The sequence below is a fragment of the Gallus gallus genome, chromosome 5 (assembly GCF_016699485.2).
Source record: "Gallus gallus isolate bGalGal1 chromosome 5, bGalGal1.mat.broiler.GRCg7b, whole genome shotgun sequence".
In the NCBI taxonomy this organism is placed as follows: domain Eukaryota; kingdom Metazoa; phylum Chordata; class Aves; order Galliformes; family Phasianidae; genus Gallus; species Gallus gallus.
The window spans coordinates 32474083-32498955 of NC_052536.1; the positions used below are offsets into that span (position 1 = coordinate 32474083).

The 24873-nt window shown below is 37.3% G+C and overlaps 1 protein-coding gene and 2 long non-coding RNA genes across 13 annotated transcripts in view; 2 read left to right on the forward strand and 1 right to left on the reverse strand.

Annotated features, from left to right (window-relative positions):
- NOVA1 (NOVA alternative splicing regulator 1) overlaps nucleotides 1-1819 on the reverse strand; it is a 181742-nt gene extending 179923 nt beyond the window's left edge. For all 10 annotated transcript variants that reach the window (XR_001466732.4, XR_001466730.4, XR_005860043.2 and 7 more), the window contains exon 1: nucleotides 1626-1819. Coding sequence is in view for 4 of the 10 variants with exons in the window: in XM_046941754.1 (XP_046797710.1) it covers nucleotides 1626-1761 (136 nt within the window). In the remaining 6 variants the exon portion in view is untranslated. The remainder of the gene's footprint in view (nucleotides 1-1625) is intronic.
- LOC124417979 lies at nucleotides 1109-24414 on the forward strand. Its single transcript, XR_006939307.1, has 3 exons — nucleotides 1109-1558; nucleotides 13278-13362; nucleotides 21439-24414. It is a non-coding gene; the product is annotated as an uncharacterized LOC124417979 (long non-coding RNA).
- Nucleotides 2262-12982, forward strand: LOC121111042. Of its 2 annotated transcripts, XR_005860273.2 has the most exons (3): nucleotides 2262-2568; nucleotides 6881-7049; nucleotides 7521-12982. It is a non-coding gene; the product is annotated as an uncharacterized LOC121111042 (long non-coding RNA). The 2 variants fall into 2 exon arrangements; XR_005860272.2 differs by having other exon boundaries at nucleotides 3553-12982.
- Nucleotides 24415-24873: the final 459 nt, after the last annotated feature.

The window sequence follows — 24873 nt, forward strand, 5'->3', positions numbered from 1 at the left end:
ATAAAGAATCCATATACATTCCTTGATTTTGTAAAAGAATAAGAACAAAATTTTAATCTTATTTCAAAGGTGGAATTTTTTCACCTTTTCTGTTGGTAACCACAGCATACAGAAATGACTAGACCCCTTAAAAAAAAAAAAAAAGAAGAAGAAGCTCTGCACAAAAACGTGCCTTGTCACAACTACAACCTTGCTTGAAAATACTGCAAAAGAAATGCCAAAACTAAGGAGGAATGAATTGCAAATTCTGATGGGCTATTTGTTTGTCATTAGCAAACACATGAGAATAGCAATTAGCTATTGCATGCATTCTTCTTAAGTGAGAAAAACGACTATTCTGCTACCAAATAACCCACCCAAAATGTGGGGTTTTATTCCAAGCATCTCAGCCACTGCCAAGAAAACAACTCAACATGGTACGGATGGAATCACTTGCCTAAGTAATCCTGGTGTATTCCTTTAGCACTTCTTAAGCAACAATGATCTCTTTTAAGCTCATTAATTAAAGGACATTAAGAAGAATTTTACCCAGCTAATCAAAAGCCAAAGTCACATATTGTAAATACACTTAAAAGGTGATGAGATAGACAATGCGAGTCCTCTAATCACTACCAGCGTTAAAGCATACAACCAGAACCGTAAAAAATACATATGCAGTGAATGGGAAAAAAAAATAATCCAATCTGAACCAGCAACTGATTAATTATCAGCGCTCTCATCCCCAGTCAGTGACTCTGAAGTCTGACAGCCTTCTGTAACCAGGTCTGAAGAAGTGCAGGATAATAAAGGTTGGTTGATTCCCCAGACTTAGGCTCTCCTCAGTGACTAAGAAGATGACCCATTGGCTTTTGCATCAAGATTTTTATCATGGAATCTATTTTACAAAGTGACTGTTGGGTTTTTTGCTCCCCCCTCCTTAAGGAAGAGGAGCGATCCGAGTTCACCTCGCTTTCCCCATTCAAACCTACAAGCGCCTTAAGTGCTTGCGTGTGACAATAGTGCCCATCCATATTCATCTAGCCGGCTGCACGATGCACTATATATAGCCAGCCTGCTGTCTTAATATCGGGCAAATAAATTCACCTCTGCCTCGGTGCATTGTTATGACGACTCCGGTGCAAACGAGTGGAGGAGACGCCGGTCCCGTTATAAGTCATCTCCCCCGGGCAGGGCGGGCTGATAGCTCCCGAGTCCCCGCGGCAGAGCCGGCTCCCCCCGCAGCAGCCAGCCCTCGCCCCCCGCCAGCCAAACAACACCGTGCACAGGCTGACAATAGCACCGAGGCCAAGGCAGAGGGAAACGCAACTTGTGACCCGAAGGATGCAAAGGGAAGAAAGTGCGTTTGTCTCCTTCCAGCCGGCTGCCATTGATCGGAGCCAATTGTGCAGAGGGTGCGGGGGGAGCCCCACACGCCTGCCTCCCCGCCGCCGGGTCGCGGCCGCGTAGCCCCTGCGTGGGCATTAAATCAAAAGCCCGGTGGATGCTGAAAAGCGACGCCATTTTGATGAATGATAACGTTAGAGAAATGGGAATGCTTGGGGGGGCGAGGGGGAGGCAGGTAGGTAGGGAAGGAAGGGGAGAGGTGGGTGGGTCGGGCGGGGGGAGGCGGCAGAGGAGATACCCACCGCCCGTGTTGGTCCTCTTGGTGCTGCCCGCTTCGGGGGGGGCTTCCAGCGGTCTTTTCCGGGAGTCCGGCGGGTCCAGGTCTATGGGAACCCCGGTGTGAGTCCCGTTCTGCTGGATGGGAGCTGCCGCCATCATGTTTGCTGCTGCTCGGAGGAGAATTGTCTCTTCCCTTCGGTGTTGGGGGGGCAGGGAGGGAAGGGGGAGGAGGAGGAGGAAGGAAGAGGAAGGGAAAGGGGGAGGAGGAGGAGGAGAAGGAGGAGGGGAGGGGGCTCGTCCCGTTCTCTTGTCCTTTTCGAAAACGTAGAACTAGGCTCGAGGTTGCCGAGGATGCTGCGCGCCTTGTTTATCTGGCAGCCGGGGGGGAGGGAAGGAGAGGGAAGGAGGGAGGGAAGCGGGCAGGACTGGGCTGGAGAAGCAGCTGCAGTGCAGTGTCAGGAGGAGATGAGGAGCGGGGAGACGGGAACGAGGGGGCGAGAGAGGGGAAAGAAGCAGGAGAGGGGAGGAGGGGGAAGAGAAAAGAGTGAGACGGGAGGAGGAGAGGACGGAGTGAGTGGGAGAGGAAAGGAGGGGAGCGAGTGGGAGAGGAGGGGAGCGAGAACGAGTGAGACGGAGGAGAACGGACGGGAGGGGGGAGCGGCGGGAGGAGGAGGGAGCGGTGTAAATGGTGGGCGAGTGAGCGAAGGGGAGATGATTCACACCGCCTCCGAGCCCCTCCGGCCCCTGCCTGCCCTAACGCTGCGGCGCGGCCGCCCGCTGCTCCCAGGCCCTCATGCTCTTCTCGACTGACGGGCTGGGCATGGGGCTGAAGCGGGGGGGCTCCGTGTCCGCCCAGCACCACCGCCAGACGCTCCAGCAGCTAGCGGGCTCGGCTGAGCAGGGTCCGGCCGCGAGCAGGGGCCCACCGACCTCGGCTACACCGCAGAAACCCCCGAGGCAGGAGAGGTTAGAGCCGGGGAAGGGGGTTCCAGGCTGGGGGGAGCTGGGGGATATGTTGGGGGGGGGCTCCTGCGGGAGCTTACAGAAGAAGGTGGGATCTCCCTTCAAGACGGGCGGGAGATCTGGCCAATGGGAACAAAAGAGAGCGAGGTTGGGATTGAGCGGCGCGGCCAATCATGGGTCGAGCACAGCAGAGCCGTTGGGGGGCGCGGGGGGGTGGGAAGGCGGGGGCGGTTTAACCTCTGCAGCGGCCCGAGGGGTGGGGGTTGGTGGTGGTGGGAGGGCGCGTGGGGAGGCTGCTCCCGCCCCAGGAGGGTCAGTGCGAGTGGTGCCGCGTCACCTGGGTTACGCGCAGAGCCTCTCAGGCCCACGGCTGCGAGGAAGGACGGCTACGGCTGCGGCTACGGTTGCGGCTGCGGCTGCAGAGGAGGCGCCGGGTAGCGGGGCCGTGTCTGAGCGGGGCCGGCCGCGCCTCCTCCGTCGGTGCTGAGCGGGGTTGGCTCTTCTGCCGGCAGCTGGGCGAGGGCTGATCCCGCGGGCTCATAGGAAAAATAATAAAGAGATTATTTCTGTGCGGTGACAGCTGGGCTAAGCCCGAGCTGCGTGACACAGCGCGGCATTTCTTACATAAATATTTAATGGAAATGTAAAGATGTTTCACTGCAGCCAGGGGTATTTCCGTTTGCAAATGTCAAAGTATTCAGGTTGAAGCTGAAAAGGGTTGCGAGGTGCCGAGAATATGAAGGTGGGAGGTATTGCCGTGTGCTAGAAAGGCATTTTTACTCCTCTCTGTGCTGTTTAATCCACTCATTACCTTTCAAAAAATTGGCAGAGTAATATAACCATAACTGTCGTGGTCATTGCAGAGCATCAGTTCTGTACAGAATTTAGCAACATGCCTTTACTGTGCTAAACCATGTTGTGTGCTAAATTCATATTGCTGCATGTGTGTACGGAATGGCCGCTGACTCGGTTTCTTGTCCAATGCAGGCTGAAAACCTGGCTGTCTGTGGATGAAATCCAACTTCCATTCTGAGCTCCCAGGGAGACCCAGCCTTAGTGTTAGTAATCACTTACCACTAATGCTGCCCAAAACAATTTTTAGAGCTTAAAATACAGATTTCATACATAATACATAGTACAGCACGTTGTCTTGCAAGTACTTGTAAATTGTGAGCCAGATATCTAATATACTGTTGGGTATTAAAGCATGGATATTTTAGCATCTGAACAGACTCCTGCCCAAAAGCATTCACAAATTAAAGACCCGATCCAGCATTGTAAATTGAAAACTTTCAATGGCTTCTCTGGGAATTGTGTCCCAGGAATGCAGTATCTAGCCTCACAGTTGGATAAAACAGATGCAGCACATTCAGTAACAAGTTGATAGCATGTACAGTCAGAAAAAATATTGTATAAGAATGGAACGTTCGTAATCATTTTATACCCTTTGTATCTAAGATACTCTGACTCATGGTTGCTTCATTTACTGACTGAAATAAAATTTTTGGCTTCTGTTACCTTGGCGGTTGCTGACACAATTATGGTACAGCAAGCTGAGGAGTCTTTTGGATCTTCCATTTCCTTTACTAAGTTCCAGCTGAAGAATTTTAATTAGTATTTGAGCCAGAAAGAAAATAGTGTGGCTTAAAAATCTCAGGTCCAGTTTGAAGGGTCATCAGTTCTAAGCAGCCTCTTTTTATTTGTAAACTGAGCAAATGGCTTACAGAAAATTTAGAAGACAAAAATAAAAAGCGTTGATGTTCAAGTGAAGCCATTTTTAGTCAATTTCCGCAGTGGAACTGTAATTTATAACACTGCTCCCTTTATCCATCTGAATGTGCCCCATTCATTTGTAGTAACATTGAATCAAACAATTCTCTTGTTTTAAGACCACATCTGTTTTACTGTGCCCCCTGCACCAATTTTAATTATGTGGCAGATCTGATTGGATTCAGCACCTGCAAGTGTTCCCTTTGGGAATTCCAATTAGCTTATAAAACATCTACTCGATTGCATTCTTTAAATAAAAGCATTGTTTTATCCTAACAACAGGAATATTAATGTGTAGAATAAAAAGGGGTTTTAATGTGATAAGCAGCGTATGTTGTTTGTGTATGTGTCTTCCATAAGCTTAGAGGAAAATGGTAATCCTGAAACCTAATTTCTCCAGGCTCAGCAGATGTCTGTCCTGTGTTAGTCTGTTTCTTCACGAACAGCTGTCTCACAAGTGCCTCCCCTTGTCTCCACAGAATGTCTTTTGTTTAATAATTTCTTGATATGTTCTCTCCTGGTCCCACTAAGACAAGCTTTTAAAAAATCTTTTTTGGTACCTAGAAGTATTCTCTTTATAGTTGAATCGGTTTTGAAGAATTTAGCTAAAGCTATAGAACTAGCCTCTCAGCTAGTTTCCTAGTAGCATTTCTACTCAACTAAGCAAATGGCTGCATATAATTAACATTTTCAGTTATAATTAACATTTGCAACAACAATTTAATATTAGCAAAATTGTTCGTTATTACAGATATGCTTCAGAATATGCTTCTGAAAGCACCGTCTGTGAAAGCCAGTAACCTGTCTGGAGCAGGGATCTTGAGGTCTCGGGGCATATGGCAGAAAGCGCAGCCCTCTAGCGGCAGAGGTCACGGGTAGTTTTTGCAAGCTGTGATTTTATCACGGGTGAGGGATAACGCAATAGTTTGGTTTTTTGGGTTTTTTTTGGAGGGGGGTTGGCGGGGGAGAGGTGGAAGCGAACTACCCAAGATACTGCCTAGTGTTGCTATCAGCCTCCTGTATTTTTCAGGGTCTGAAGTACCTGTGGAAATAGTGGAGGCCTGTTGTACAGCTTTGTTCCCACTCTGCCATGATTTCTGTGGAGGAAGGACCAATGGAAAAATTTTGAAATCTCTGCTATCAGCAGAATTTCCCTTTTTTTTTTTCTCTAATCTGCTTCCCTGCTATTCTTTTCCAGCCAGTTCCAGACTGGTATATCTACCCAGTTGTTCTTCAAGCTGTTCTGAGATCTCAATTCCTTTTCCTGTTTCTTTCAGTTATCTCCTACCAGTTAATATATTCTGTAACTTCAGAAAGAATTAGTTCAGTGATAGTATGGAATGCAAGGTCAGTTTGCCAGCCTTATTTCTAAGAACACTCATGTCAGAGGTGTGAATGCTCTCTCACAGGCATGAGATCTGTCCTTAGAAATGACAGGGATTAGAAAGAGGCATAAACCAAAGTAATGAAATATATATGTTAACACATAGAAGTCCACAGGGTAACTTTACATCGATTACCTCAGTAAACACCTCCTAACCTGATAAGGTTCACTGAGCATCAAAATATATGAATCAAATGGGGGCCTGTTTCATGTTTTAGTGGTTCAGTGATTACCTTTGGAACCCAACTCAATTCTGTTTCTTGTAGAGGTGATGGATACCTCCTCTAGCTAATAGAATGAATGGCTTGTTTTTCCTCTGATAGGAAATATGACAGAACCCAGTAATCATTAAATGAAAAATGATATCTCTTAAACATCCAAAGTAGATAAAAGAAAACAAATTCTGTTTTTATTCACAATAATACTGGTATTGGGAGTTTTTCATTATCAAACAATTGCTGTGGCAATTGATGTCTGGCAAACCTTTGCTCCACTAGAACTACAGTTACTTAAAAACTGAAAATATAACTTACTATTTCAAGCCTTTAACATCTGCCTTCTGTTTATGTAGTCTTTTTTTCTGCAGTAGTCTATCAGTTAAACTACAGTCATTTTTATTAAACCATCCAAGTGTTCTTTGTTTGAAAACTTCATGAACCATTCGTCAGTAAATATTTTTAAATCTTACTGGAATTTCTAAATTTCATCAGTGTTAATCTTAGGAAAATCATACCCAGATTTAAAGAAGGAAGCCGAACATCTCATTTAGAAAGAAAGAAGACTGATCATCCATTTTCCAGTATTTACATCCCCTGTACTGTTCACACCTGTATTGGATACACAGTACAGGCAACAGCTAAATCCTTTCATATTGTAGATTGTTATTGTTTGGTAGCTTTCTTTGCTTTCTTTCTTTGTGGATGGTGACTTCACAGTGGTAATAATTTGACCATACAATTTATCATAATATGAGTATATTAACCAAAATTCTCTGCGTAGAAGTGGAAGGAGAGAGTGAGTATAGATAATCAATGGCTACTTCTGCTGTCTTAGCAGAGGGATCTCCTGCTTCTTCCTACTCCACAGTGTTCATCAAAATTCTTCATTCCTACAGATGTAGATCAGTTTTATAGGCTATTCCTGTGTTTTTTCTATTTTGAGGTTACCTAATAACATACCCTGATGTCAGTATGAAAAATAAGGTAACCATGGAACAAGATCATCTTTTGTCTCCTCCAAGGAATTGACTAGGAACATGGTACAATCCATAAAACTCCAGTGGCCAGATAATTTTCCCAAAAAGTCATCTCCACAGTGATTTTGCTGTACAGTAAGTGCTTTTATTTCTTAGAATGAAAGAAACTGAAGACTTGATATCAACAGTTTTTCAAGAGTTGTATTCTTTTTTCCTGTTTACTCATTTATTTTTCAAATACTGAAATAAATGAATCAGAGATTAAAACAGATACAAGGCGGGAGTAATTCAGTGGTAATGAAATAACGTTGTAACCTAGTAGGTGAGAAATAGCAGCAGTTTATGTCAGTTTACAGTGGTGCTGACTGCATACATGTTTGCACCGTATTACAAAAGAATGTCAGTGAAGCAGCACAGCCAGCTATCACTCCAAATTCTTAAAGATGTACTCATCTAAGTGCTGTACAGTGAATAGGGTACTGTTAAGGGAATCAGTATACCTGTTTTTAATCTCTGCTGTTAGAACTGATATTGCAGTATCACTATTTTATGCCTCATTTTGCCCACCTTCCACTGTCTTACTTATTTGAAATTTTGACATTTTAGGGTAAAGGAAAGATGAAAAAGAAACATGAACAGAGAAGTCACTTTCTTGGATCTTGTTGTGAAGCCTGGTCCTCTGCAATACTATACCATTTCCTGTGAACTGAAAGAAGTTAAATAATGTGGTAACCTTCACGTAGTTGTAAGGGCATCTCTACTGATGCTCTGTCATGTTCTCAAAGATACTGATACAGTCTTGGTTGTTCACATGAATTAAAACAAGTGATAACAGGTCATAACTTCAAATATAGTCTAATGACACAGGATCCTAGGATTTTTTGAAGCCTTGAATTTTGCTATAGTTCTGTTGACAGTGAGAGTTATTTTAGCAAATGAAAAGAATGGAAAGGGAATAATATTTCAGACCATTAAAGGTATGTACTAGTAAAATTACACTAGCAAACTCTGTTAACGACCAACAAAAATACATTTTTATCAGTATAATTTGTAATCAACTTTCCAAATCATAAGCTATTCTGGCAGAAGTAACCTTTTTTGTGAGTAGAATATTAGCATAGCAAAAGGATTTTTGCCAATGAAAAGCTAATTAAAGTCACATCTGTAATATCATTGCAATAGCAAAAGCTCCTAATAAAGATTTGGACATCTTTAATAATATTTTTAAAGACTTAGTGTATAAAAATGCATATGTCAATTGACTAAAAATTAGTTTTCAGCACAGAAAGATTTTAGGCAGTTGTTACTACCTTCAAGAATACAAGGTTATGCTGGGAACTTCAGCTGAGTCTTCCCTGTGGTTTAGCAAATGCCTTAAAGTTTGCTCTTAAGAAATTATTTTGCTTCACCAATATAAGTTGATTATTCCAGTGCTTTATAGCTCTGTCTGTGCGAAAATAATTATTTCAAAATAACTGTGGATTGGAAATTCTAGTAGAGGAGAGTAAATACATAAAACTTAGTATAAATTGGCCTGAGTGATTTGGCACATAATCTCACTGTTTGCCATAAAAACATACATCTGTGTGTCAGCGGCACACAAAGGCTATCTGGTCTGAGTGAAATGTAGGGATTAGACATAATGCTGCCTATTTGAGACAAAGTGTATTCCTTAGTGCAGTGAGGTTAGAACAGATATTCAATAAGCAGTACAAATCTGTCTAAATTATTGAGTTACCATTTTGAGAAAAAAGGAGGTAGTGGCGAATTATTAATTACTTTGAGGTTTATTCATCTTACCATTCTGTTGCAAAATATAAATGAGTTTGATTTATAATTCACAAAGACCAATATAGTGAAATTTGTATATATGTTTGTAATTGGATGCATGACTTTAAATCCAAAAAACATAGAACAACTGATATGCTGTAAAAAAAGTGTATGTCTATCTACCTTGTTGAATTAATGCTACATTTCTATCTATTTCAAAGGATGACAGCAGCATTGCTTCAGTATTGCAGATTTAAGCCTCCAAATCTCATCCAAGCTTACTATAAAACAGTAGAAATCTATCACAGCCCTGATTTTTTTTTTTGTATATGTGAGCTCCTAAGCATTTTTCAGATAAACTGTATATTATTTTAAATGTTCCACATACATATATTATTTGTAGAAAAGTTTTTCTTTTTTCTGCTTTTTTTTTTTTTTCTTTTCTTGAAAACCCTCCAGGCTGACAATAGAAATCCATGGACCTACTGGGTGCAGACAGTTCTGTTGACTTGAAGGGGCTTTAAGTCACTCAATATGAAATATGTAGGGGGAAAGATAAGTAGAGAAAGGAAGGAAAATATATAAAAGATATTAAGATATTAACTGTAAGGCCTTCGTACCATAAGAGAAAGTATCTTTATATTCTAGTGATGGGCAATTTGAATTAGTTTTGCATATATATATTTTCATATAGAGGGAGAGATATGGAGTGTCTAGGAATGTATAATTTATCATTTCTAATAAATTATATATAAACAAAAGAACAGCCAATATATAATTAAAATTTGGCAGGTACAGAAGTGAAAACTAAAGACATGCATTCCAACAATTCAAAATCCAAGTTAAGGTGAAAATCTTTAGATAGCTGTTTTGCATACTGATAACAAAAAAGATACGAGCATGATATTATAGAAAGTTGTATATGATATATGTATATGTACATATATTACCAAAAAAAAAAAAAAAAGTGTGATTGTTTTTCCTCTCAATTTTCTATGGAGTATTTTGTTTCTTGTATTTCAGCCAAATAGGAAGATTTCCTGTTTCAAAACTTCTAAATATTTGTTTTCTTCTTTTTATTCTTATTTTAATTTAGGGATTTAAGTAGTTTCAACTGGAACAAAGAAATTCATATGTTGAAACAGTAAAAAGAAAATTACTGCAGAAGTGATTCATTGTAAGTGAGATGAATGTCCTTACAAAGCACAAATGAGAAAACACAGAAAAAGGATCATTGTGCATATTAGCAACACTGCTTATAGATTCATCATGGCTCACAACAAAGGTATTTATAAGTGGACCTCCTGCCTCTGTCACATGCTGTCATTGCTTTGGATTGACTGCTGTTAGATTTCTGTAATCCTGAGCCCTGGGATCTTGTCCTACATGTTTACCCCACTTGATATGCCTGTTAGTAAGTATTTAAAATGGAAATGAACTCTAAGCTTTGTATCAGTTTATAACAAAGGATTTTAATCCCTTAAAACTCATATTTATAATTTTTTTAATATAGTTTATAAAATAAGTGTTCAATCTGATAGCTTACATTTGCCAGTTTTCCCAGTTAAGGTTGGTTACTGCCTAGAATTTTTTACCTTGTTAGGATGTCATGGCAATGAAATCAAGGAAGATGTTCATGGATGAAGTAGAATAACAGCAGCCACAAGGCGCATTTGTAATAGAAAGCGTTGACAGCTTTCATAACTGTAACTTACTTGTAATATAGAAAACAATAATATTTTGTGCTGTAGAGGGTTGATGACAGATACAGATAGACTACAACTACTACTTGTGTGTGTATGTTGAGATGTTAAAAAGTCCATTAAAACTATCACATCCCATCCCACCTCAAAGGTCTTTGTTCAAATCATAGAATCATGTAATGGTTTGTGTTGGAGGGTACCTTAAAGATCGTATAGATCCAAGTCTCCTGCCATAGGCAGGGACACCTTCTGATAGATCAGGCTAACCAAAGCCCCATCCAACATGGTTATGAACACTTCCAAGGATGAGGTATCCACAACATCTCTGGGCAACCTGTTCCAAGGCCTCACCATCCTTGTAATAAATAATTTATTCCCATGATGTAATCTAAATCTACCCTCTTTTATTTTAAAGCCATTATCTCTTGGCTTTTCACTCCCAGATAAAGGGTATCTCCCTGTCATTCCTGTTGGCCTCCTTTAAGGACTGGAAGGCCATCAAATGGACTCCAATAGTCTTCTCTAAGCTAAACAACCCCTACTCTCTTAGCCTGTTTTCATAGAAATGCTCCAGCCTTCTGATCATCTTCTGAGTCTTCTGGACTCATTTTAACAATTTGTTTTTTGTACCAGCTCCAAAGCTGAATGCCATAGTTCAGGCACAAACTCACAAAAGGGCAGCAGAGAGGAAGAATCATCTCCATTGACCTGGTGGTCACTATTCATTTGATGTAGCCCAGGAAGCAAGTGGCTTTCTTTACTGCAAGCATACACTGCCTGCTCATTTTGGCTTTTTCATCCAACACTGGTAAGTCCTTCTCCACAGGGCTGTTCTCAATCCATTCATCACCCAGCCTTTATACGTGCTTGGGATTGCCCTGACTCAGGTGCAGCACCTTGCCCTTGGCCTTCTTGAACTTTATGAGGTTAGCACAGGCTCAGTTCTCAAGCCTCTAAAGGTCCTCCTAGATGGCCTCACGTACCTCCAGTGTGTCAGCCACACCAGATCACTCTCTGCAAACTTACTGAGGGTGCACTCCATCCTATTGTCCACGTCACTGACAGAGATGTTAAGTAATACTGATCCTAATACCAACCCTTGAAGGACCAAACAGATCTACTGCTGGTCTCCACAAAGATATCTTGCTGTTGACTGTAACTCTTTGAGTAGGACCCTACCCACCAAGTGGACTACCTGTTAAATCCACGTTTCTACAGTTTGGAGACAAGGATGTTATGTGGGACAGTGTCAAACGCTTCACACAAGTCAAATCTTGGTAGATTACATCAATTCTACTTCCCTTATCCACTAGCACTGTAACTTTGTTTCATAAGACCACCAAATTTGTCAGACATTATTTGCCTTTAGTGAAGCCATGGTGGCATACTAGCCATTCTCCAGGTGTCTTAGCATAGTTTCCAGGATCTGCCCATATTTCCTGCCTAATTAACTGCTCAGTCTAAAAAATATTTTTTTTCCCCAATGAATTTACTGTGATTTTTGACTACTTACTATTTTATGAAGGTGTGACAACTGGTAGTACTAAACTATTGTGTGTGTTAAGGAAAGCATGCAACATGGTGATGCTTGAAAATGAGTATGTTAAAGCTTCATCAAATGTTAGTATCTACCTGTAGTAGTAAAAGTGTAAGCAGTAAACACAGGAAAAAAGAAATTATTTTGTATCAGAATTGGGAAGATTTGGTTCAGTTATTCAAATCCTCATTCATGTTATACATATATGTAGTTATATTTAACACTTTTTTCCCCAAAACAATCAAAACACCAACGTTTTCTTCTGCTTTTCCACAACCTTTTATACAGAAGATTTCTTCTACTAAATTATAATGTTGATGGCTTTAGGAAATAGTTATACCTCAAATGCTTGTATATGTCTTGTATGAATGGAAAGATTATTGTAATTATCTTTGGGACTGCATGGTTGTTTTATTCATTATTACATCATTATACTGTGGAGGAACTGGGTTGTAATATATATGTCCAAAGATTATGCATCACTTAAAAATAGTTAAAAGGAATTTATCTCTTCATTACAATTGTAACAGTAATGAAAAATAAAGCTGTCAGCTTTCCAGGAACATTTTGTTTATTTAGAACCTCTAAGATTTCGTAGGCAAGTATGTCACATAATCAAACAGAAAAGCTTGGAATTATAGATTCTGCAACACTGTGTTATATTGTGTGGAAGTCATTTATGAAAAAGAATAACTATTCTCATAGTATTCAATGTCATCTTAATAAAACACATGATGACAGCAGGCATTAGTTGAATTGAAGTTTGAATATATTTTATTATGATTGTTTTTGGCATTCAGTTTAATGAAACAATATTCTTTGGGAATCCTGACATTTGAAAACAAAGCTGAAGATTGTAATTATTTTATGAAATTAAACAGTTCTCCTTTGTATAGTGAATTACAGTAAGTTTTCTTTATAAGATCTTAAATGATTGGAATTTCATTTTAATTTGCAAAGCCTTTATAATAAAAATGATTATGTATTATAAGACAAGTATATACATCTATGTACATGCATGCATTTTTATATATATAAATAAAGCAGATTCTCATTAATGATGTACGTTTTATGTGCTTATATATGTATATTTATCCATGTATTCATACAAAAAGTCATGCAGCAATGTTGAGCCCTCTAGTGGTAAGAAAATTCTCAGAAAGGCTTTTATCAAACTGTAAGTATATACTCTTGAATGGCAGGTGTCCAAACTCAACAGCGCTATTATGCCATCATAGATATTCAGAATGACTTCCCGTAGTCAAGATGGGTCTGTATTTATTTGAAAATACAGCTCTTCTAAAAGAAGAGTACTTATGATACACTAATGATAGTTTGTAATATCTGTTTCAGAAAAACCACAACACGTGAATACTGTCAAACTAATACTGTCAATTAAGCATCTTCACTCTCAACATCAAATTATATACTTCCACAGGTAAGTACCAAATGGTAGAGAAGAAAAGTCTGCATTTCAAATTGAAATGAAAGTTTATCTAATTTGGCCTTTCCACACTAAAATAAAAGATTTTATTCTTCAGTGGCCATGAGCAGTGTTTATTTTGACCAGGTTATTTGAATTGTCTCTTCTACATACTACATACTAATTACCATTTTTTCTAATAGCTTTTTGTCTCATTTAGCTTTAGATGTTAAAAATTATAGGAGGATCTAAAGAAATGTTGAATCTTCATTCTTAATGATTTTAGTAATGTGGAGGATTTGAGCCACTGAGATTCTTTTAAATGATTATCATACATAACTTTTTAAGAATATTACAGCTTTCTTTCTCCATACGATGCATCTGTTTGGTTCCCTTTGTTAATATATGAACATCTTATAACACTTAATATACATTTAACATACAAACAACAACATCAGCTGTTCAAATAAGGAACTGTAGTGTAGAGGGGCAGAATCTGCAAGTGGATTTTCTCATCTAATCTAGTATGTAATGAGTGAACTTTCAGAATGTGAACTTTGATGTTCGAATTGTGCTTACAAGCAAAAAAAGTCTGCAAAATTGCTAATGCATATAGAGTTAAATACCTTTTAGAAGTTCATGTAGTACTTCAGTTTTTGCTTTGGAAATGATTCTGTCCATTCAAGAAAAAGCCAAAGCCCTGCAAGGAAAAGGTAACTGGACATTCTTCTGTGTATGGTCCCCAAATCCAACAGATGTACTTGGCTCATGCTAAGCACATAGGATCAGGCTTTGTATATGACACAGAAATGATTACTTGCTTCATAAATATGCAGACAATTCACTCATTGAATAAAGCATACTAATGTCTAATTCAAAAGGGAAAGCTGGAGTTCCAGACTTTGTTACAAGGCTTGTCTTCGTATCATGCATGAAAGGGCAACTGGATAAAAGAATAAAATATTTCTAGAGCAGTGATAATACTGCAAAGCTGCCTTCTTTCTAATCAGTGGTCACATTGCTTGTCTACTTGCAGCCATTGTGTGCTCTCCTGGTAAATCCTAACGTTTTTTTTCGTATATGAAAGCAACTCCTTTTCACTAGAAGAAATAGAGAATACCTCTAGCCTAACTCATAGTGTAGTAGAGATTGTGGGGATTTATTTTTTTTTTAATCAGTTCTACAGATTGTTTCAGTAAAATGAATTTTGGTAAGAGATAAAGATTTCATATTTATCAGTAATATAAAAAAACAAAAACAAACAAACGAACAAACAAAAACCCTGTTGCCTACATACTGGGAGAATACCATAATTACTACTGGAATTGGGATGGAAGCAGCAGAAACACAGCAAACCTTCAAAAATAAATATGTTAGTTTATAAAAAGAAACAAATCAATTCCCTTACTATAAGAGCCCAGAACTGTAAAACAGCTACAAACAGAAGCTTCTCCTACAAGTAGGAAAGAAAAACCTGAATCTCAAACAGACTGAATGTTAGACAACTTCCTAGGGTGCTTAAAATACAAGGAGTTTTTTTATTCAAAAATATTATTGAATGGCAGTCTGATAAAAGGCTAAGGATTTCTTTTCTAAGAAAAGAAATTATAGACTGCTAGTGTGAAGTCATCAAGTCAAGTTGTACTTTCAGGCGGCTTTCTCCTTTGCACCTGATGTTACTATCATCTCCTCTGCATCTTGCAAGTATAGGTTGCATCATAGAATCATGGAAACAGAATCATGGAATGTCTTGGATTGGAGAGGACTTTAAAGATCATCTAGTTCCATCCCCCCTGCCCTGAGCAGAGCTGCCAACCACTGGATCAGACTGCCTATGGCCTCATCCATGCCTGGGTGAGCTGTATCCATGATCGGATGGAAAGTGAAAACCCCAGTGTCCTGCAAAGCAAGTTGGGAAGAAATTTTGCAAACCAAAACTAATAAGATGAGTTTCAGTTCTTTCTCATGGTATGTGTGTCACTTTCTGTATCCATCATCAATTTCTCTACTACAGCAGAGGAAAAAAATCTAAAATCCATAATTGCAATATATTTTTCAGAAGTGCCTTTTAATTCACAGTAATTAGATTATGTTCCATTTCTGATAGTAAGATCATACATGTGTGCTGTCAGATATATTCCTACTTCCCCTCGATATATCAGATAAATTTAGTTATTTACATTTTTAACATAATGCAAGATTCTCCACTATGTGTTCTTTTATTTTATTGTGTATTCTCTCCAACATTTCCCATCTACATTCCCCTTTAATATTAATTCAAAACTTTTGCTAGTTCTTTTTTCACAGAAGTACAGAAAACTCAGGTTGAGATTATAATCTATGATAATACTTAAATCTACATAATCACTTTTTTTCTAAGGTGGATTCTGCCATCCCATACATATAAACTGCATTTTTTAATCTGAAACATGTTCCTTTTTGTCTGGCTGTATTAAATCAAATTTTCTAGATCCTGCCATTTAAATATCTTCATTTATATTACCATACTAGTAATCCATGCCTTAGTTATCAAGAATCTGCTAATCATTGGATCATTATTAAACTGCATGCAGTGGTCACTGATAAAGTTAGACACTTTTCAACAACTTTCATAGTCTTCTCCCTTCCTCCCATTCTTCATTCAAAGTGGAGATGAGGATTATTATCTAACAAATTTGAACAAGCTAGAATAACTTCCCCTTTCAAATTCTATTTTGCATACAGTTTATGCATAACATTTTGCTTGTTCATCCCCTATAGGGATCCAGCAACCAGACTCAGAAGACTGCAATATATGTATAGAAAGAGCTCTCTAATGTAGCAAGAAAGAAATCCCAAAAGATGATGGGGAAAAAAGATAACTAAAACAATCTTGCTGATTGATCTTTTTCTGATAAAAGAAAACATTCTTCTAGCTCGTAGCTGTGAATTTCATGAGCTATAGTGTTTGAATAATAACTAAAGCACCCTTCACTACATATAGTAAGTGAGCTAATTCCAAGTGTTATGTATCAATGTAAGGACTTGATCACCATGCCCATACTCAGTCAAAATTAAAAACAAATAGATAAAAAAACAAAAACAAAACACAGAAAAAGGTCTCACAAAGAAAGGCAATCTGGTAAGTCTGTACTGTGGTTAAGTTACGTATGAAACCTATCCTTTCCCTACTTCCCCAAAGTAAAATATTGTTATATAGCCTTTGATATAATGGCACTGTTTTTTTTTCACAGCTTAGCCAGCTGTCTGGGATATTGTACATGTGGGTTGATTGAGACCTTAAAATATATAAAATATCTCATTATAATATTGCGTTTTTGGGCCTACAAAAACTGTCATGACATATGAAATAATATACTTACTGATTCTATACTGACAAATCAAAATGCATTTTCCTAATATTCTAATCTAAGTATAAATAATTAAAATAAAATGAAGATATTAGAGAATTATAAAGGCAGCTAAGACTCCTAAAGACTCTGAACACATTAATTTCTCCCAATTTTCTTTTCACACTTCTTACTAAGGAAGAATACTTTCTATTCCCATTGCCAATATTTTACCCAATAACATTTTAAACTATTTTAAAAGCATGAGTGTTTTAAAGCTTTTTATCCCTTACTGGTTTGCTGTGATTTTTGCTGATGCATTGAAAACATTTAATCAACTTTCTTATGATAAAAAGTAAAGAGCTTGACTCAGGTCAAAACTAATCTTAACATCTTAATGTGATTAAAAAAAAAAAAAAACTTGTTTAAACAATTACTGCTCTCTTCAGTGGAATGAAATAATGCAACGCCGTACTGAAGTTGTATTCTGAAGGTTCAATAATATACCAGATGCACTAAGTGTAATTTTAATATTCAATTTTATGACTCATTTCTTTTCAAAAAAAGTCAGTTTTAAGATGGCCCAATTTTGAAACTAGCTAGAAAGTCCAGTGTTGGCGCAATGTAGGTAAGCTATTGGCCTGTATGGTTTACCTAATTCACCTTTAACTGTCTGCCTTTAAATATGATTTGGCTCAAATATAAGATAGTTTTTAATTTTATTCTATTTCTTTGGGAAGTTTTGTCTATGCACAAGGCTAGACTTTTTTTTAAAGGCATTAAATGGTACGTGTAGGAGTGGAACAGCCATAAAGAAATGAGTATATACATATGATGCATTGTCTCAGATACATAGAAAGAAATACTTGATGAAAGAAAATTATGGAATTTAATTAGGCTGTAACTTTTAGCAATTTAAGTCTGCCACGAATTGGCCTGCAGTAGCTCAGACCGCAAGGGTTAGCATTACTTAACATTTCCACTTACTGGACAGCTGCTTCCAGTATTCACCACTTCACAGTACAGCCAGTTTCTAGGACTTTACATATTAGAAAGGCTACTGAAAGCTTTAACTCTGTTTTCCTTCTCTTAAGAAATGGCCTTTCTTTTCTCTATTCAGACTGCCAAGACACAACAATGCATGCAGCTCCCTAACCCACTCCACTACACTGTGGCTGTGAGGACAAAAAATCCCAACAATATATATTCCAGCAGCAGGAGAACTACTCTACTCCACTTCCAAAAAAAAAAAAAAAAAAGTGGTGAAGATGTAGTGTCCATGTAATAGTAATCAATAATTTATAATTTGCATCACAATTAATAGTAGTCATGATAATTCTCTAGCAATCACAGCAGAAAGGGCTCAGTCTGATGTGGAAGTTTTATGCTGTCCTTTTCTTATGCTTAGAGTATGAAAAAATAAACACAACAGAACAAAAAAATAAAGATGTGATATTTGGACATTTACTCCTGGTTAATTTTGTTAAATGCTCTATTCTTACTCTTTGAAAGGGCAGAATCCTGGCTGACTAGTGCTTAAATAAGCTAATGCACTGACATTCAAAGTCTAGGTTGGACCTATCTCTTCTGGTACAACAACTTGTATGCAACATCCATAGTAAACTGTACATAAAAGAGCAAGTTCTGTTAAATTTCAAAGAATAAAACAGCACCAAATCAGTACTATCATGTTTTCTAGATCTTATTAAAATGTATTAAATGATATTATTTAACATCAAATAAAGATCGACAAATTCTTCTAAAAGATTTACAAGTAGGATTCTAAAACGGAAGTTAACAATTTTTTTTATACAACCTTGTTCTATTACAACAGAAATTTATCTGCAAGAAAGTTAATAAAAATAAAATTCCTTAACCCTTAGGTGTTTTAAAACTACAGGATACTCAGTGAAACTAAATAAAGCAAAACAGTAGTCTCTGAAAAGTCTAAAAATTAAACAAAAATAGATTTACAACCTTCTCTGTTAGGACCAAACATAAATGATGTAGTAGATTTACCTGCTACGTTCCAGAGATTAGGATTAGAAAATAAGTACCTATTGAGAGCACGAAGTGTGTTATTTCAAAACCTTCAATAGGCAAATCTTGTAGTATTTTTCTTGATCACAGTAGAAAATTGATCTCTTTCTCACTTCCAGGATGGATTTTTCTCTTTTTCTATTAAAACAACTAAAACTTGAACCAGGGAAACTGTGAATGAGGAAAAAGAAATAGAGACTAAGGAAAGTAAAAAGTTTGAAGGCAACTAAAAATTGACAAATAAGTGTCAGAGCAGAAAATGATGGCAGTTTGCCAACCAGCTGTGAAAACTAATTCAGCCTTAGATAAAGAGATTTTAAGGGGGAAAAGGACAAGCAAACTTCAGAAAAAGAAAGAAAAAAAGGAGCAAAGAATAAATCCTTAGAGCTGTGTTAAAAAAGAAACATAGGCAGTGCTTTGTTGTTTTAACTGGAGAACTGCAAGAGGGGCTTTTCATTGAGTCTTTGAATAGCACCAAAGAAATAACGAGAATAAAGTGGAAGCACTAAAGGTTTCCTTCATGCAGTAGCTTATAGACCAGTCCTCAAAAAGGGATTTAAAGATTAGCTTTTTTTAATAGAAATAACTAATGGTAATAAGTGATTTTTTTCACCAATCTACAGATGGACATAAAAATTGCGGTGTACATACACATGGCAAGAAGTGGCTGAGATTGTTTGACAAAGGAACAGCTGACAAATAAAACAAAACAATTAAAAAGTTCAATGGAAACAACCTTCTAGAAAAGAAAAATATTGAAAAGTATTTTAGTGAGCCAGTATATAATTCCCAAGAATACTTCCCTCCTCCCCCCTCCCCCCCCCCAGGTACATCATGTTTTCTATTTCATGGTCAGAAAGCATGTAAAAGAATGAAGTGATGAATGCTGTCTGGTCACAATAGTAGACCAGAATAGTAAGCTGGTATATTAAATAACATGAAGGAGAACAGTCACAGGTTTGTCCCTTCATCTGTCACTAGACCTTTTGATCAGGCTGTGAATAGTAAGTCACCATGACGTAATGCTGCTAGTTATTATGCACAGATCTAATGACTACGTATACTCTGTCCAATTACAGCATTCTCAGAAGTGCCCTTAAAATAAAAGTTCCTGACCATTCAGATTATACAGAGCTTAGCGGTACCCTCAACATACCTTGAAAATACTACCTTTTAGCTGAGGATTCCCTGCAAGTGCCAGGCTCACAGAGTGCCCTCACACATGCCCCCTCTGTGAACCACATCCTTTCACCTCCATTATGCATGGCTTCATTCTGTTGCATGAAATTCCCAGAGCAGCACAGCATGACCATCCAGCTTTCACATTGTACTTTAAAGCACCACCCCATATCCAAGAGAGAGAGACAGGATGCACAGCTCTCTTATGTTGTATTTTGCACCTATATTTGTGAAAAACCTGACATTAAGATGGCAGAACAATTTGGGCTGGTATCAGACAAAAAGCTTTGAATAGTATAACTACCATAAAACTCAGGGAGAGTTCAGAAAATATATTTAAAATATTTCTTACATATTCTTCCAGAAAGGGAACTATGAATGGGAAGAATTGCCCCCCCCCCCCCCCCCCTGAGATTTTTGCAATGGTATGACAAAGAACTAGGAATGATATTCTGTTTTCTTATGAACTTACAACTCAGAATTTGAAGGGATAATTCAAGCAGAAAAAAAAAAAAAAACCTTAAATTCTATTTATATTGTTAGCTGTAGCATTTTTATCAGCACAGATTAGTCAACTGTAAAGTATAGAAACAACATGCAGACCCTCTGTTTAAACATTGTCAGAAATAGACTATACAGTAGGGCATCATTAGTTGACATTTCAATTGTAAAAGTTTGTCATTTCCTGCAAGCTCAGGCAAATGAGGAATTCAAGCCTTATTTTATTTTTTTAATGGCTACATTTTCCAGCAACTGTTTCAGATTGAGAAAAAAATTCACAATGGTCCTTGTTTGCTCTTTTGGGAAGTTTCTTTGGCAGTTTTTAACAGCTTAATAACTGTTTTTCTGCTACGCATCAGTGCTGATGGCTGATGGCTTCAAGTAAGGTATAACAAATGAGGATGTTGCTTTTTTGTGTTCCATGGCCTGTAAGACCCTGAACTCTGTCACCATCTGTACTTTTTACCATGTTCCCCTAATAATAATTTAATCACCGTCTATCTGTACTAATGATTAATATCAGATGTATTTGAATGTTTTTTTTTTCTAGGTTGGAGGTGCTTTAATTTGTTGCCTGCTATTTTATAACTATTTCTTCCTTTGGGTATACATATGTTATATATACTGTCTGAATATGTCCCAATTGTATGAGTGAACAATCCCAAATGATATGGGCTTTTATTCTTATAAACTTTTCCTATAAAACTTCTACAAGAACAAACTGAAAGAAGGAAAATTACTTTTAAAATATATCACTTTTAACTTTTATACATCTTCCAGAACATAAAGAATTTTCCTTCAAAGTCTTTTTTTTTTTTTAATATACTGTGATAGAGAATTAAAAATGAGAAAACAGTCTATTTGAGACCACCAAATTAGGATTTGAGACCAATGATAAAATAACTAGCAGGCATCTTTTATGGCTTTCCACCTTTTCTAGAACTTTAAATTGCTGATAGAGACCAAGAAATTCTATCACTCTTACTATAGCAAATGTTTTTAATGTATGCTTAATCAGACAAATACTTTCCTTGATGTTTAGGAAGTCACTGATGTGAACTCAAGAACTGCTTCTGGACTTCAGACTTCAGTCTGGCAAAGGCTGCTGGGGATGTGGCTGCCCATGTGTGTGTCAAATTCAAATCATTCTGTATGGATTCCAGGATACCAAGGCTATTATCTGCAAGCCTATTATCTCCCAAATGCATAAAAACACTTTTATGGCATATACATCATGGATTAGAAATTCCTTGGTAATATGTACCTCCATGTTCATTCTTGTACTGCTTCAGGAATCTTACTTGAAAAACAGCACAAATTATTGCTATCCTGCTGCATCCCATATTGCTGATAAATTCAAGTAATGTAAAGAGAGCTGCTTTGTTTTTTGATTTGTTCTAATTTGTTAGACCATAAAGCTGAAATGTTGATTTAGCCTTTAACAATATCTAATTAGTAGAAGTTCCTATACAAAATTTTTCTTTGTTTTTAGTGGTTTGAGTTACACTGCCTTTTTTATAAAGTATTCTGTGAAAAGATGAAATGACTTTTTTTAATCATTTCTTTTAAATTTCATTATCTTTTTGATGACAGTAATTTTCATTTTTATTTTTTAATCTCCTTTTAGCCAACTTTTTCCCACTTTCTTCTTTGCAGCAATATATTCTTGTAACCATTTATTTTGATAACTTTCAATGGAAATTACTTTTTCACAAGGACAGTGTAGTCCTCTAAGATGAATTGTTTTTTCTTTTTCAAAAGCTGGTCCTCTCCTGCACCCACTAAAAATTATAAAAGTATCCCTCTGGAATATAGCAAAAACTCTCAGGAGAACACAAATTAACAACAAACTGAAACAAAAATAGTCTACAGATAGCTTTCATAATCTTTGCAGTCTATACTAGAGGACAGGTGGGCCTCTACAAAACTCAAAGACTCAGGTACTGTAAAGACTCTTAGAAGTACTTTTTATCCTCTAGCTGAAAAATACAGATGGGAGCTCAGGTAAGAGGCATCTTGATGAGACTCGTTTACAAGATTCTTGTTTCCCTATATATCAGTTTGGTAAGCTTTTGCAGTATTCTTCTAAAACTCTTTTTCTGAGTTTATATTCATAGCATGATATATCTCAAAATTGGAGAAAAGAATTACTGTATCTTTTTTTGGAGACTTGATGCTTAGAATTAGACCTTAAAGCTTCTGCATGATGGAGAAATTTTATTAAATAATCTCCCCTCAGAATATTTTTCCTCTAGCGTATTTAAGCTTTGAAAACTTCATGAAAGAGCAGGGGGCAAGTGTATTAGAACTATCAGGTCATAGAGGTACTACAGATACATGAATTATGCAAGTTGATTAGAAGTTCAGAACTGGAAAATGTTTCTTGTGAAAGAATTGTTAAGAATTACTTAAGGTGATCATAGAAAGATTGCATTTACTGTCTTTCCTTAATAATATTACAGATGCACAACAAAGCCATTAAAATGTTTTAACAAATATTAATCTTACTTGTTTTACAATAGTTTTTCAATCAATAAAAAAACACAATTCATTTTCAGTTAGTCTAGGAGACTAAATTGAGTGTAAATGTAGTGATTTTTTTGTGTGTGACTTGTATTAAGTCTTTATCCATACCAATGTAGCACTGTAGTACTTAAAACTTTTTTCATCTACTCTCCATCATTATTTGCAAATCACTTAAGTAAGAATAACTGCAGACAAAAGAACTGTAAGAACAAAGAATTTAGCTCATTTAGTTATGAACAGCTAGTTTTGGTAATATATCTTACCTGCATCAGAGGTTTCAGCTATTAAAAATTCCTTTATTTTTTCTCCTGTCTTTCTTACCGCTTTTCCTTTTTTTTTTTTTTTTATAATTCATAGATGGTAGAGTTCTGCAATGTTCTGCCAGTCCAGCAATGTGTGCAATGTCCTAGCATAAAAATACATACTACGGATATTCCTTTTCCAAAGTAAAGTTATTGATTTCTTTCACACACTTACTGTAGTTTGATTAAAAAAAATATCTTGAGAGACAAACGTTATCACCTAAACCAGTTATCTGGCCTCACAGTGATTTCCAGATATCTTCAGCTGTTGATAAGACAGTTTTGTAAAACTATCCGAATTTCCAAAGTGAAAGGTGAATTGCGTAATTACTTTAGAGCTGGACATGTTCAAAATGCTCAAAATCTACATCATTACTGCAAATGCTGGAAGAAGCATCCTCTTTTTTTTGCATGTGTGTTTGTATACAGCAATACCCACAAACATTATTGAATGCAAGAGCCTAAATCCTGCCTACATCATGGTTTAAGATCTTATGATTCTTTATGATCTCTGTTTTTTTCCCCTTAATGGTTGCTACTCATCTTCTGTGAAAAGCTGTTGATAGAAAATAAAAGCAAACTGATTTTCATTAATCTTATATTTATTTTGTTACCAATTAATAAATATTTTCCCCAACATGCAAGTAAATTACCATTCCAACATAAACTGGGTTCTGTTGTTTTTTGTTGTTGTTGTTGTTGTTCGTTTGTTTTCCCCTTATTTTCTTAAAGATGGATTTTAACTGGTAGCAATAAATTAGTAAAGAAAGTTTTGTGTAGGCACCCTGTGGGTGGCTGCTGCCTGAGTGCTGGTAGCAGCAGGGGTTCCCCATGGAGAAGGCACAGCCTGTAGACAGCACCTGTCCCATCAGGAGCATTTGTAGAACTATCTGAATTTCTTAAGTGAAAGTTCAGTGCCAGGGGGACCAGTGCAGCCCCAGCCCCAAGCAGGCCCAGAGTACACCACATACAGAAAGGTTTGCTTTCTTTAAAAACATATATGTAAAAGGCAAAAACATGCAAAGCTTTTGTTTTGTCTGTGTAGTTCTGCAATACATTCTTTGAATGAGCAGATGGGATCAAATACCTACTACTCATTGTTAAAATACAAATTTTAAGAGTACAGGGCCTTGTCATAATACACACTGTGTTCAAGCTCTGTTCAGGTTTTGTATTCTGTATCTTTTTGAGTGTTCTCTCTTGCAGTACTGAGACTGCTTGGAGTATTTATAAAAGAAGTAATTCAAAGTGTAGAAAAGCATTATTTTTAATGTAAGAGCTGCTTTCTACTTCACTTCTGAGGAAAGTAACAGAGTAAGCAAAAACGATGCTTCACATTTGCAGAGACAAAAACAGATTTGGAATTAAGACAGCCAGTGCTTCCTGGCATCAGTGTTGGCTTTGTCTATAGACAGAGAGAAAACATGCTACAATGCCAACTCCAATATGAAGTTATAAAGTTAATTTTATATGTATCTTAACTTTCCCCAAACTCAAGGGTAAAGCCCAAATTGACTTCACTGGAGTAAGGATGAATAATCATAGAATCTTTAAGGTTGGAAAACACCGCTAAGATCATCTAGTCCAACCATCAAACTATCACCACCATGCTTACTAAACCACATCCGTGAGTATCATCTACGTTTTTC